The 15645-nt window shown below is 43.1% G+C and overlaps 1 protein-coding gene across 4 annotated transcripts in view; it reads left to right on the top strand.

Annotated features, from left to right (window-relative positions):
* The window catches only part of FAT1 (FAT atypical cadherin 1), a 122485-nt gene that overhangs the window by 45061 nt on the left and 61779 nt on the right, over positions 1 to 15645 (top strand). For all 4 annotated transcript variants that reach the window (XM_084877692.1, XM_084877693.1, XM_084877694.1 and 1 more), the window contains exon 3: positions 13752 to 14066. In XM_084877692.1, coding sequence (XP_084733818.1) covers positions 13752 to 14066 — 315 coding nt within the window. The remainder of the gene's footprint in view (positions 1 to 13751; positions 14067 to 15645) is intronic.

Genomic DNA, 15645 nt, shown 5'->3' with positions numbered 1-15645 from the left:
AGTGATCAGAGGAGGACTTCTGAAGAGGACTTCTAAGGAGGACTTCTAAGGAGGACGTAGGGCTTGAATACCAAGGAGGGAGAGCCAGTCATGTGAGGACAGTCTGTGATCGGAGGGGGTAGTGGCCCCCAAATACAAACAAGCTGCTGATGGTGGGAGTCTGAGGCGCTGGGGGTGAGAAGGCAGGGCCAGGTCTATGACGAGGTGAGCAGGTGAGCGATGGGGATGGAGGACAATCCCTGGGTAGGGAGTAGCCTGCCCTCTCGCTTTTAGGATAGATGCTCCTTTTTCCCCTACAACTGTCATGTCCCGGAAGCCCTGTTTTGAATTTTGTCCCAGTTCAGGCCGCCTGGCTCCTGGGGACCGCTGGGCTCGCTGGTAATCATTGGTGACAAGGAGGAAGGCAGCAGAGTGTTCTTCCAGTCATCTGACTGCTCTGTTCATTTTTGATGCTTTTCCCAAACCAGTTCTCTTTCCAGGTCACACACAGGCTTTCTTTTGGATATAAATCCGTGAAATCGTGTTACTGTTTTAACTGCTTTAAACAAAAATCAGCAAAAGCAAGTTGCTTTTTCTCAGAAGTTATTTATTGTGCGTATTCGATTTCACCCCTAATTCTTTAGTTTTTTTTAATGTGACAGTAATTTGAGACCCACCAATGTATTCTTTTTTAAAATTTTTATTTCAGAGGGCAAGGGAGACTGAGAGAGAGATGGAAACACCAATGATGAGAGAGAATCATGGATCGGCTGCCTCTTGCAATGCCCCCTACTGTAGACCGAGCTCACAGTCCGGGCATGTGCCCTTGACCAGAATCAAACCTGGGACCCTTCAGTCCGGAGGCGATGGTCTATCCACTGAACCAAACCAGCCAGAGGACCGATGGATTCTTTATAGAGCCTTTTATTATCTCAAGTTAAGAATTATGGCTTCATAGTCTCTAAACTGATGAATTAGCAAGAATCCTTCTTCAGGAGCTTCAGTTCAGGGTTTCAAAGTTTCCAAATTGCTTAAAATAGTGCAGATTATATAATTCCTATGCATGCATCACAGGTCCACTGGGGAATCTTGGCTGGGATTGTTCTGTAGGTGAGTGTATGCAAGATTTCATAGATTTGTTCAGTCTTGATTTTTCTCTCTAGTTTTAGAATCCACTCATAAATGTAGGTGTGCCCTGTCTTTTGTGATTTTTTATTTATTTATTTTTATTTATTTATTTTTTTTAAATACATTTTATTGATTTTTCACAGAGAGGAAGAGAGAGGGATAGAGAGTTAGAAACATCGATGAGAGAGAATCATCGATCAGCTGCGTCTTGCACACCCCCTACTGGGGATGCTCCCGAAACCAAGGTACATGCCCTTGACCGGAATCGAACCCGGGACCTTTCAGTCCCCAGGCCGACGCTCTATCCACTTGAGCCAAACCAGTCCCGGCTGTCTTTTGTGATTTTTTAAATAAAATATTTTTATTGATTTTTTTTTGGCGGGGGGAGGAAGAAAGAGAGAGAGAAATAGATAGAAACATCAATGAGAGACACATCTATCTGCTGCTTCCTACCCGCCCCCTACTGGGATCATGCCTGGGTCGAAGCTCTTCCACTGAGCCACACCAGCCAGGCTGCCTTTTGTGATTTTTAAACATGTATCAAATTAGTCATCTTTAGCTGCAGTTAAGTCTGTCACTCATGCCTTTCTTCATGAAAAAAAAAAAAATCTGAATTTAGAAAGGTAAATTAAGAGATGATATGTATTTAGAAATTGATGTTTTGCCTTAACAAAGAATCTTAGTAAGGTTTCAATAATCAGATCTTGCAATGCTTCTAGGTCCTTATTTACAGGTGATGGATTTAATTTGGAGTGTTTGTTAACACGAAACATGGTATACCCGGAGTTCCTCCTGAGTTATCAGACTCAGTGAATCAACTCTTAACTAGGTTAGCTTCCCCTAACTTAAGTTTCTGAGTTCTTACGGTATCTAGTTTGGCAGCAAATTCTATATTGAGAGTAATTGAATATTGTCTCTACGTTAATACCTTTTCAATTTGTACACTCATTTGGATTTTTAAAATGTAAAAACTGCTTGGTGGCTGAAATAGAATTTAATGGAGAAACCAGTTTGTTTTTTCCCTTGATCAAGAGTTAAAGAGAAACACCCCCTGGGAGTGGGTGGGAAAGGGGTTTATGCAGGTTCATTACCCCCGGAGCCAAGAAGTAAATGGGATTTTACTTTCTTTCACTGCTGTTCAATTCGTGTCCCACACACCTTCCTTTCTGCAGAGCCGGGCTTTACGTGGGTCCTCGGCTTTATTTTAGGAAAAGTAAATACTCCTCGCGGCGTCCTGGGTTTAGAATCTGTTTCACAGAAGCCTCGACAGCCTTAGGAAGAGGGCAGCCTGCCCTTCCGCGGGCCCCGCGCATTCTGGAACTCCCAGGCGGCCGTCTCCTGGAAAAAGCTGTTTATACAGTGGCCAGTGCGACGCTTGGCTGGCGCTGGAGGAATCTCATTCCATTCCTTCTTTAGCCAGGGAGCGCTCGAAGGCGTTCGGCATGAGGCTTAGTCATTTCCACTGACATTTTCGTCATTGAATAGTGCCTTGTCTTCGTGCGGGGACACACTGCAATACTGATGCCTCGGCCCGTGGTTACCCAGCTTATGGAGACCTGGACTCGCTTCTTAAACCTTTAAAGGCTGCTTTCACGTTTCTGGGATGTCTCAAGTTCCACTAGTACACTTCGGATTAATCCTTGATACAGGTGGGTTATAAAAACATCCTTATGCAATGCGTATGTGTGTCTTATAGAAAAATTAGAAAATAGTGACACAAAAGAAGAAAGCATTCATTCCTGTAACCCACCCTGTTTAGTGTCTATACACACCTTCTCCTTATCTTTTCTCACAAAGTGGAATTAGGATTTATTTCAAAAGTGATATAATTGTTACATGTTGCATCATAACACTAAGGCCCGGACTTTACCACCTCAGAAGGGTTTGTTTGACCTTTGTGTAAGAGATAAAATAAGGGGAAGTCATTATTAACGTGGCTGGTGTAATGCTGCCCTTTGAAACACGTATGGTTTCTCTTCCTCCTCCCCCCGCTGCTCCAGGGGATACATTCCCCTTCACTGAACTGTCTTTTCCTGACTGACTCTTCTTGGATTCTTCAGCACCGTGTGCCATGTTGGCAGGCAGATAGTAGGCATCCTGTGCCTGTTGAATGAGTGAAACAGGTTCCAGATGAATTTCTAGCGAGATCCAGGCCACCGCCACAGCACTAGATCCCTTTTGATACAGAGAACAGTATAGGGTCCAGCTTTTTAAAAGTCTGTTACTTAGGTATTGGGGATTGGATTAAGAAGACCCCAGGTTTCTTTTCTTTCTTTTTTAAAAAAAATATATTTTATTGATTTTTTTACAGAGAGGTAGAGAGAGGGATAGAGAGTTAGAAACATCGATGAGAGAGAATCATCGATCAGCTGCCTCTTGCACACCCCCTACTGGGGATGTGCCCACAACCAAGAATCATGCCCTTGACCAGATTCGAACCTGGGACCCTTCAATCCTCAGGCCGACGCTCTATCCATTGAGCCAAACCGGTTTCAGCTAGATTTCTTTTAAGAGGGGTATTTTCTAAGACGTTCGTTTTTATCTGGCACAGAACTTGGACAGCTGGCTTGTGATTTAGGTCTCTGATCCTACCACCCAGCCACCCTCAGTATTTTGAAGTTAATAACAGTATCTGCAGTCACCGCTCAAGGGTCACACAAACCCTTCTTAGGTGGTAAAGTCCAGGCCCCAGTTTTATGATGCAACATGTAATCCCTTTTTGAAATAAATCCTAATTCCACTTTGTGAGAAAAGATAGGGAGAAGGTGTGTATAGACACTAAAGATGGTGGGTTACAGGAATGAATATTTTCTTCTTTTGTGTCACTAACTTCTAATTTTTCTACAAGAAATACATACACATTGCATAAGGAGGGTCTCGCTATGATTCCGGTATTATGTCATGCTGTAGACGACCTGTGTTTCATTGAACATAAATTTAGTCTGCATTTTTACATTAATGAGATGGTGTGATAAATGCAGCAACCTCCTGAATATTAAAAAGAGTTAGATTCTGTTTTCTGTCTTCCTTTTTTTCCTTTTTTATTCTAAGTGGACTTGGTCACCTGGATTCTTGAACTCTATAAGCCCGCAGTTAGGTGGGTTTATACTTTGTTATGGCTTTCCTTCCGCCACGGGCCAGTGATGGTAAACTTTTGCAGCATCAGTGCTGGTAAACTCTTGCGGAAGTGGTTTTATTTCCCCTGCCATTAACAGTGATGGGTTTGTTTCTGGGCTTACAAGGAAAGAACTTGGGCTTGAGAGTCAAACATGGCTGTTGAGTTACACTCTGCCACCCCAGCCTGTGGGAGTGGGAAAAGCAGAGACCCCTGGCGGTTATGAGTGTGACTGAGGACCTAGCTAGTCAGCCATGTTTTGCTTCTTGCTTCTCTATAACTAGTTGGGTAACAAGACAACTTACTTAACTTTTGAGTCTTAAACGAGTTACTCAATATAAAGCATTGTGGAGGCTAATTGGTCAGGGAATACAGTAATGGATTTGCTGATTGATTTATTGCTGTTATAATGATGAGTAACTGACTCAAACCGGTGACTTTTCAGCTGTAGACCTCTACATGCACGTATGGAAAACAGGGAGAGACCACCGAGTTTACAGACTGATTGTGAGGATTAAACAATATGGCATATCTGCAACATGTGCTGAGTGTGTGTCCAGTAAAGACAAAGCAGGAAGAGTAATAATGAACACTGGTTTCTAAAATATAAAACAAACTAGTAGGAACATTGCCTCTGGCATCTGAAATGTTTCCTTTGAATTTTAATGTCGCCAAAGGCCATCTTATGTATGTGGTTTTGTCCAATTAACATGTGTTCCAATGATACCTGTGATACCCAGGGATGATCTTCTGTAAAAGAACGTATCCACGAAAGCCCTCATTAGCAATATTAATTATTCTAATATGGAAATCAGAACTTGGAATCACTTCTCAACCAAGCGTACACGCGTGGTTTGGCAGAGCTGGCCGTGGGAGTGACTTTTTGCAAAGCTAAAGAAATCCCTGGACTTGAAACCTCATGCTTAAAATCTGATTATGAACTTAATTAATGTTAAGTTCTAGTAAGTTTGTAAGTGAAAGAGCCTCCTCAGCTAATTTTAAAGTTATTGCAACAATTTTAATGGAAAGAGCCGACAGACCTACATTTTAATTAAAATGATTTGAACAGTCAATCTGAATAATGAATAAAAAGATTGACAGTTGCTATTACAAACAAACTTGCCTTATAATGATTAACTTATGACCTAATTCTGGGCATTACAATGATAGAATTTCCTAGACCCAAAACTTTGTCTTTTCACACATAAATACTTTTGGAATAGTAAATTGTTGAAGTTGTCAGATTATACATTTAAACATCTACTCAGATTACACGAAATAAAAAAAAATTGAAATGGAACAATGTCTGAGATACAAAGGTGAAATAACACTTCTGAGGGACTTGATGTTACGTTTTACTCGGCTTTTTATTATATCCATTTTAAATATGGCTTAAAACTTACTATTACAGAAGCCCACAGCTTAAAAACATTAGAGTATTAGGTTGATTTTCTTAATTGCCCCTTCATCACCTTATTCGTTCTAGACTTTTTTTTTTTACTCTGTGTGTGTTTGAGTAGCTTTTACATTTTGAATACACTTTCATAAAGTTTTACATTTTTCACTCAATTTGTGTATCACTGACATTCTTCCATGCAATGAATGTACACATCTCATTGTAAAGCTGTATCTTCGTTAACCGTTACACATGAAAACAGTCCTCCTTTTCTGTAGACACCGTGGAATGCTGAGTGTCCTCATGGCACAGAGCAACTGGGGTTCTGCAGCCCCACTTTACCCACATCCCCCAGTGTCAGGGAAACAGCAAAACCAGTTCTCCCATCTGGTGACTCCACTCTGCATTCCATGGCAGCCAGGACTTCTTCTCTGGAAACTGCAGCTCGTGTGCAGTTGCTGTCCTGTTTCTCACCAGTGAGAAGACCCAGCCAGCGACTCCGGGTGTGAGCAGGATGTCTGGATGGAGCCAGTCTCCGTGGGTTGAATCTCAGTCCCCCTACTTAACGAACTGTGCGACCTTAGGCAAGTTGTCCAACTGCCCTCTCAGTTGTAAACCAGGGTGATCGGAGCACTTCTGAGGGCTGCTGGAAAGACTCGGTGAGGTAACGTGTGTGAGGTGCTCAGAATGGTGGCTGGCACACCGGGAGCTCCATGTGTGTATTTGCTGTTTGGTGATGTCTCCTCGCCATCATCGTTTGGTGGCTTAAAACTTACAAATGTGCCCTGAGCTTGCACATTTCCCCATTTCAGCTGTTTCCCAGAGATGGACCTCAGGGCAGGTCCTCTTGGTTTTGAAAGGTTGGCTCTGGGAAGTAATCAGTGCCATGTCTTTGGTGACACTGGGGAGAGGATTTTACAACCGAGTTCACTCTGGTTTCAACAGCGAGAGGGCAGAGAGGTGTCTGGTGTCTAAGTAGCCCGCCAAGCTATTGCTTGGCCCCTGAGGGCTGCTTCTTAGTTGGCTTTATTTTACATATTTTGATCTATTTTAAAATTATTAAAGGCATAGGACATTCACCTTACATTTGTGGTCTCAAGCACTTAAAAATTAATTATTTATACCCCAGGCATTAAAAAAAATAATTGTATCTTTCTATTTTTGGAAGTGCTGGGATTTTTTTTTTTGCAGAGAAATTTTCTCTTCAACATAAACTGTTAAACATGACTGTATTTTCCATCTGCTTTTATGATTACCAGCCAGTAAAGGAAATAGGAATGTCTTGTGTAATTGAGGTGAAAGGAAGTATAAAGTTTTAATTTGAGCACTGAAAGCATTTCTCTGTCATTTTCTAAGTGGACTGGATAGCCATTGTAGAATCTGAAAGGCCTTCAACTCAACACAGACTCTTGTCTCACTTGCTCTTCATTAGTCGGCAGTAGGAACACAATTTTGCCAACTAATGGCAGAAACAGGCAGGAGCACTGGATGTACATGTTATCCATTTATATTATGTTTTTACTGTACTTACGTTTTGTAAGGAATTAAAGGGCAAGCATGTCTCATGCTTGTGTTTTGATGTACATCCTTTTCCCACACATGCTTACTGTGCATCTCTCTGTGGACTAGCCCCTGAACTAGACAGACAACAAGCCCGTGCCCTCATAGGGCTTGCATGTCAGCAGGAAGCTTAGAGTCTACATTTTAAACTTAATTTCAAGGAAGAAAGGATGTCTTATAATAGATTAGTATTGAGTAGAACAGTTGTGGTACCTCTGATTTTTTTCCTGTAATTATCAGGAAAAAAATTGAGTAACTGTTTATGGGTTAATTGCAAAAACCTGGGTATTACACCTCTAGTATGTAGAAGATATTATTCTTTTTGTTTTTGTTAATCCTCACCAGAGGACATTTTTCCCATTGATTTTTAGACAGAGTGGAAGAGAGGGGGGCGGGTGAGGAGAGATAAGGGGGGGAATGAGAATGAGAGAGAGAAACATTGACGAGAGAGAGAGAGAGAGAGAGAGAGAGAGAGAGAGAGAGAGACAGACACACACACACACATCGATTGATTGCCTCCTGCATGTACCCTGACTGGGGCTGGGGATTAAACCTGGAATCCAGGTACATATATCCTTGACTGAGAGTCGAACTTGATACCCTTCGGTGCTTGGGCCAATGCTCCAATCATCGAGCCACACCTGCCAGGGCTGTGCTTTTGTATTTGGGAAGCACTTATTTCCAAAAGAGTTATTCTGTTTATGGCGAGGCTGTAGCATTGGAGAGAAGAGTTAGTCAGTTCCTTGTTGCCTCCAGAAAAAAATACCATAAAAAAATTATATTTTATGTGTAGTAAGTTTATCTTGTGATGGATCAACGATCGTTGCCTTAAGCTTGGTTCCAGAAAAGTGTGTGTGTGGGAGGGGGAGGCGGAGGGAACACACACACACACACACACACACACACCATATGTAGCATGGTATACCAGAAAGGTGGTAGGGTTTATAGCAAATTTAAGTTGCCAGGCAGTTGGTGATTTTAAGTATGTTGGAGTTGGAGTAGCTGAAGAAATAGTAACATTTTGTGGAAAGCTTTGGCACTGGGACTTGAGAGGGGGCCAAAGCCCGTTACACAAAGAAAATAGGAACATTCCGGGAAGAAAGGTGTTCTGCGGCCATGGAAATTGGAGTCAGTGAAGTTGTTGTTGGCAGAGACGTGGCTCCACATAACTTTATTTTTGTCTTAGAAATGACTACGTTGAAAGGACCTTGCTCCACCCGTGGCAGGCAGAGGGCTGCTGGCTTTTCCTGTGGAAGGACAGTTTGCTTTAACCGCAGCCTTAGCCCTCAGTGCTGGGCGGTAGACATGAGTTATTTGCTGGAACCTTTATTTACCTTTGGGCCCCTCGCCGGAGCCCCTGATGTTGTCCCTGTGACCTTTGCATAATCATCAGGCTGTCGGAAGACGACATCAACCCCTGTTTAATTAACTGTAGGGACATGAATGAATCCTTTTAGAAAGAAATTTTGCCCTGATCTGGATTTTCAGGTCCGTTGGCCAAGCTCTTTGAACAATTGCATTGTGTGTGTTTTTTCTTCCTTCTGTCTGTTTTTGCCACTGTGTTCACATGGAAAATCAGTTTCCATAGTGACATCTGGTGGTGGCTGTGGAACCCCGGAGGGTATTTGTGGAATGATAAACATTTTTACTTAATAGCTCCAAATTTTCAGCTTCTTTCCATTGTTTCGTCTTAGGAACAACTTTTCCTGAGTATGTCTTCGTTGTGTGCTTGAGTTTGGAAAGCTGGGCATTGACCTCCGTTATGTTTCCTTAAAGCAAATACAAGATTCTTTATACCATGGCTGGGGAAGTGCGTGTAGCAAGCTCTGGGGACTTGTCTTTTGTGCTCAGAATATACAATAAAACACTACAAAGAGACTGCAGAGTTTGTAGATGGTATATATATAATGAATAAGATGCAGTATTACTGTAAGTATGTGTTGAGGAGAAATATGTTTAAAACTGGAGCTTAAACATGTAAAGTTTTTGTTGGTTCCATAGAGAATTATTTCAGGAAAAGTGAGTTTATAACCCAGGGTGAAAAAAAGGAGTTTCTGCCCGTTGGATGGTAGGTGATCCTGGATTGAGTGAAGTCCGAGTGAGGTAGAGTTTTGAGAATGAACCCAGTGGGTTGATAGGTTAACGTTCAATGATGGCCCAGAGTGCAGCTATGGTTGTTTTCCTATGTTACTTGCAAAGCTACTGAGTAGAAAGAAGTCTTCACAGTACAGTTTTGGAAAGTTGAGTTTCCCTTTTGGGAATTCAGGTGACTGCTGAAGTTACAGGAGAAACCCATCCACAGATGCTAGTTGTGGTTTCGGAAGGCTGGGGACAGAAGTGTAGGTAGGAATAAGGATTTGAAATGACGGAAAGAATGAACACGGCCTCCGGTGAGTCATCTACAATAGACAGTTGGTTTACTGGTTGTCTCTGCACCCGGGGCTGGCGAAGGGTGATTGGGATTCTGATAAGCCCCTGACTAAGGAGGCGCCTGGCTCTGGAACCTGCAATCTCCGTGTTCAGCTTCCTGAAGTTGGGCGGATCGTTTCAACTTCCTTACAAAACGAGAGCGTTGCACTGAGCTTTCCAAGGGGTGGCCAGTCTACAAGTCTTGAGTTTGAGATGCCAAGGCAAGGTCTCTGGGTCTCCCTTCGCAGGCTGTCTAGACTGTCTCCTGCCATGAATTTTCATGCACTGGGCCTCTAGTTTATCAAATTAAAAAAATGGCAACAGCCAACACAATAGTAGCCCTCCAGTGTGAAGGGATCAAAATCATACCTTTTATTCTTGTCAGATCAGAAAATAATAGAATACATTTTTGTGGGCTGCAGGATGTTGGTGCTGTGAGATAAAAAAGCAGGTTGGAAATTGCTGCCTAGCATTCTGGGGAAGAGTCTGAGTTCTGGAATCAAATGGCTCAGATCTTAGTGTTACCAAGTCACTGCTGATCTTGACTTTGCTTCTTCAGCTCTAACGCCTGGGCAAGTTGATTACTTTATCTGAGCTTCTGCCTGCTTATTTGTGAAACTGGGAAGAAAACGACAGTTTTTATGTCTGTTAAATGACTTCATGCACGTAAAGCACGCAGTGAGATCCTCGGCATGCTATAATCATTTCTATTATTAAATGGCTATAAATACAGTGAATACACTTGTATTAACATGAATTTGAGCATTTTTCAATATGAGACTTTTCAATATGCCCACATTCCCCTTTGACGGTCAAAATTCACTGTATATTTACCTAGAAGCTGAATTAAATACTTTTGTTCTTTTACGAGGATGCAGTAATTAAAATCCACCACAGCATAACTATTTTAAAATCACCACATGATATGAAGAAACAGAGTCTATGAATTAATGAAACATGAACCTCTGAGCATCTCACTGTGCATAGTTAATGTTTAAATGGCTAATGAATGCAATCTTAGTTTTCGTCCATACTTGTGTAGAGGCACTGAGCTGTCTCACATGTAACTGTCATTAATATCCGGGGATTACCCCTGACGAGGCTGGGAGGTCACGCAGGGGCTGCGCTGTGCCCCCAGGCCCGCCGCAGAAGGCGTCCCGTGATTGCACAGGGCAGTCCGGACACTCGCACGCCAGGCCAGAGTGGAATTCGATGGAAAAGAAATAGCTGACTCGCCTGTGATTTAGGCCTCAGACTGTCCTTTCCTTTTCTATCTTTTCTTTCCTATGCTGATACTAGGAAGAGCTATTTCTAGTCTAGATGAACGAACACCGAGTACACTACTTCTGAGTTCTGACATGTTAAAAAATGAATGAAATATGAGGTTCAGCTTGGCTTTTCACATAAATCTTGCATACTCCACTCGGGTCATAGGAACAGCAAGACTGATGCAGAATCTGCTGGCACTGCAGTCAGGGATCCATGGTGTCTGAACGCCAGTTTGCATTTACTGTGAGCCTGGGAAAGTTCTCTCTCTCTCTCTCTCTCTCTCTCTCTCTCTCTCTCTCTCTCAAAAAAAAATATATATATATATATATATATATATATATATATATATATATATATATATATATATACATACACATATAAATTGATTTCAGGCAGGAAGGGAGAGGGAGAAGGAGATAGAAACATCACTGATGAGAGAGACTTATTGATTGGCTGCCTCCTGCATGCCCCCTAGTGGGGATGGTGACTGCAACCTGGGCATGTGGCCTGTCGGAATCCAACCGGCACCTCCTGGTTCATAGGTCGACATTCAACCACTGAGCCATGCTGACTGGGCCCTCCTCTCTTAATCCAAGTTTTGCATCCATGACTTAGGGATAATAACACCACATCTGTAGGCAGGTTGGGTGTAAGGATTAAATGAGATAATGCCTGCCAGACAGTTCCCGAAGTGCTTGGCATATAGCAAACTGAATGAATGTTTCCCCATAATTATTGTTGTCATTAAACGGCTACAAATCGCAGTTGGAGGGACACACTTTGCAGAAGTGGATGATAGCAGCATGAGCTGCCTGAGGATTAGAGCCGGAGAGCGGTGAAGACATGCACCATGTACCTGTCCCCTTCAGATTTCCCATAATCCTTCACCTGGCCAGTGACTTAGGTTACACTGTAACGAAAGGCAGGACACAAGAGAAGCATATGTGCACTTGTGTGTTAATACGTGATTCCAGCAGAGAGAACGTGCTGGGATCCCCCAGCTGCCTTGTATCAGCTAATGGGAGTGATGGAAAACTGAAACCGGAGGAGAGCATTTCGTCTTGTTTACTGAGAGCACTCTCTTCCAAGCCAAGGCATTCTATTTTAGCCTGGCCGCAGGGGCTCAGTGAGCCCAGTCCCTCATGGGGGACGTCATTCTCTCTCATCATTGATGTTTCTCTCTCTTTCCCTATCCCTTCCTCTCTGAAATCAATAACAATATTTAAAAACGAACCACACATACTGATTTACTAGTTTAGGGCGTAGAGTGCACAGACTGTGTTTGGATCGGAGGAAAAGGAAAGCGTGCTTGAGTTTACCTCACAGTGGGCTCTGCTCCATGGAGAGACCAGGTGGCTGGATTTGATGGAAGAGTTCTGAGACTCTGTTCCGTATTTCTATGAGTGTCATTCTCCATCCATTTATAAATTTAAGTACATGTGCATTTGAAGTAATCAGTAGGGAGGGAAATGTCATTTATTTTGCATGTTAGATAATATCTAACACTACCAAAAAGGTTTACCACTTACAAATAGCAAAGTTCCCAAATGTGAAATAGATGATCAAAAAAAAAAAAAAAAAAAAAAAGAATGTTTATTGCTATTCAGAAGCATTATAATTATTATCGATTCCTTAATTCTTAGCAAACCTTCAAAACAGAATTGCATCAAAATGGGAAATTTCAGGACTCAAGAGTTGTAGAGTTTTCAAAATCCAACCTGGACCACAGTGTTGAACCATAAAAGCAGAACCAGTTTGAAGTGGTTAATGCACATGGGAAAACGCAGTGATGTATTTTTGGCAAGCCCGAGGACATGACTACACGACGGGGTTAGCCTAAGAGAAATGGATGTTTTCTCTGTTCCTCACCCTGAGGAGAGGTTAATCCTGGGATCAAGTGAGATTCTGGCTAATTTCAGTGGTGGGGCTGAAATGATACACTAGCCCTCTTCTTTGTAATTATATCATTCCATCTTTTACTAGGTGACTTAAATGAGATAGGTGTCCTCCTTTGGGTCTTCACTGAGGACTTTTCTGTATCAGTTCCAGATATCTATTCATTTTTGTTCACTCACTTAAGGAGTAATTATTAGGCTTTGGGCAAGGTGCTGGGTACACAGATATTTGAGAACCATGTGGGAGAAAGCATATTTCTAGCTCACTGGTTGTCTTGCCATGTGCTTAAGGTGGTGAAGAGAAACTGAAGGTTTCAGCACAGAAGACACCTGAGCAGTTCCTTGTTCAGGATTCTGACAGGCTGTCCTCTGGTTCTTAGCCACTAAGCAGGGCGTGTCCATCAAACTAAGAGGAATGTTGTACAGCCTCTTCCTCTTTACTGTAGTGGGTAGGGGTCACATGAGTGCAGCATGGGGAACAGGAGTGCTAGACTGTGGCCCTCAGATCTGGGTCATATCTCTAGTCTTGTCTCTGGTTTCCAGATTAAATCTAGAAAAGTGGACTCATCTTAACCAACCATAAATGCCATCTTCGGAAAAGCAGATATGGGGCCATTAGATAATCTTGTTGTACCCTTCCGTCTCATTTGGGTTGTTTTGAAATGTAAATGAGGTAATATTTGCAAAGTGCGTCACAGAGTACCTGCCACTCAATACCAATAACGACAAATACTTTAATATCCGGTATTGTGTACCAAGTCCCATTCTAATCTTTACATGTGTAGGAGTTCATTCAACTTGGGAAGAACATACTGTCATTATCTCCATTTTATAGGAAAGGAAACTGAGGCATAGAGCTGAGCTAACTTGCTCCAGACCTCACAGCGGTGACCCCTAAGCCCTCCACCAATCAGAGTTGTCATTCAGGTTGGCACTCTCTCAAAGGGGCAGCTTTTGTGATGGTTGACATGCCTCCTCATGGTCTCCTTCTCTCTCCCAGGTGTCATAGAGACGTCAGATCGCCTGGACCGCGAGTCGACCTCCCATTACTGGCTGACCGTCTACGCCACCGATCAGGGTGTGGTGCCCCTCTCCTCATTCGTAGAGGTCTACATCGAGGTGGAGGATGTCAATGACAACGCACCCCAGACTTCAGAGCCGGTTTATTACCCAGAAGTCATGGAAAATTCTCCCAAGGATGTGTCCGTGGTCCACATTGAGGCATACGATCCAGATTCTAGCTCTAATGACAAGCTGACGTACAGAATCACCAGTGGAAACCCACAAGGCTTCTTCTCCATACATCCTAAGACAGGTATGCCTGAAAACTACCGTATGACATGCTCTTTTTATACTCTCCCAATAGGGGAGCATTGAAGAACGAGTGCTCTGATTTTCTTTAGTTGTTTTTTTGTTTTGTTTTTTTAAAAATATATTTTATTGATTTTTTTTACAGAAAGGAAGAGAGAGGAATAGAGAGTTAGAAACATCGATGAGAGAGAGAATCATCGATCAGCTGCCTCTTGCACACCCCCACCAGGGATGTGCCTGCAACCAAGGTACATGCCCTTGACTGGAATCGAACCCGGGACCTTTCAGTCCGCAGGCTGACGCTCTATCCACTGAGCCAAACTGGTTTCGGCCAATTTTCTTTAGTCTTTAATAAGCTGTTTTCCTTTTGAGTTGTTCACAACAAGTCTATTGCCAGATGAAATTTTAATCCAAATAGGTTTTTCCTTTGAATTTGCTTTTGTAAAGCTATTTTATGATTTTGCATATGAGTGGAGTTTCACTTGCAGGTTAAAAAGCAAATATTGTTTCAGTAATGGCTCCTCAATTAGTGATATCTCTCTTTTTTTTTTTCATTAATTTATTCCCTGTATTTATCTTTGAATAGGTAAATGCTTAGGACCAAAGTACATTTTAGAACCTCATCCACTGAGAATTTCATGTTAAATTTCAAAAAAAAAAATTTGCACATTTCTTCCTAGGCCTATTAGCTTCCAAACTTACTGCAAACTCTCTGGCTGTTAAGTATTCCAGTTTTCTTAACTACTTTTTTCCCCCCAATGTATATTTTTACTAGAGGCCTGGTACATGAATTCGTGCACAGGTGGGGTCCTCTGGGTGGCCTGCGGGGATCAGGCCGAAACGCACAATCCAGTGCCACCTGCAGCTCCTCCCTGCCGCTCCCCGCATCCCGCCCCGCTGTGCCTGCCGCGGGCTCTGCCCAATCAGTCCCGATTGGAGAGGCTCTCGCTGCCCAGCAGAGCTCCCCAGCCATGAGCCCTGCATCTGGCGCCCTCCCAAGGGGAGTGGCCTATAGGATCAGGCTGAAACCCGCTCTCCAAGATCCCTCTAGGGTTCCTGGATTGCGAGAGTATGCAGGCCAGGCTGAGGGACCCCACCAGTGCAGGATCGGGCCAGGAGGGACTGTGGGAGGGCTCCAGGGTGTGTCTGGCCCATCTTGCTCAGTCCAGATTGGCCGGACTACAGCACCAAGCTCACCTACTGGTGAGAACATCTGCCCCTGCTGGTTAATGATCATAGTTGACTATCTGTCGTCGTGTCGTGCCCCCCCCCCCCCCCCCTTCCCGGTAGTCAGTGCACTTCATAGTGAGCGGTTGAGCAGCCTTAGCATATCTTTAGTATATTATGCTTTGATTGGTTGTTCAGTTCTGCCATTTGGTCTATTTGCATATTATCCTTTTATTATATAGGATTGATTTCATAGAGGAAGGGAGAAGAAGAGGGAGAGAGAGAGAAACATGAATGATGAGAGAATCATTGATTGGCTGCTTCCTGCACGTCCCCGGCATGTGTCCTTGACCGGAAATGAACCGGAGACCCTTCAGTCCGCAGGTTGACGCTCTATCCACGGAGCCAAACCAGCT

The sequence above is a fragment of the Pipistrellus hanaki genome, assembly GCF_964339955.1.
Source record: "Pipistrellus hanaki genome assembly, chromosome: 3".
Classification (NCBI taxonomy): Eukaryota; Metazoa; Chordata; class Mammalia; order Chiroptera; family Vespertilionidae; genus Pipistrellus; species Pipistrellus hanaki.
This window is presented reverse-complemented; position numbering and strand designations above follow the sequence as displayed.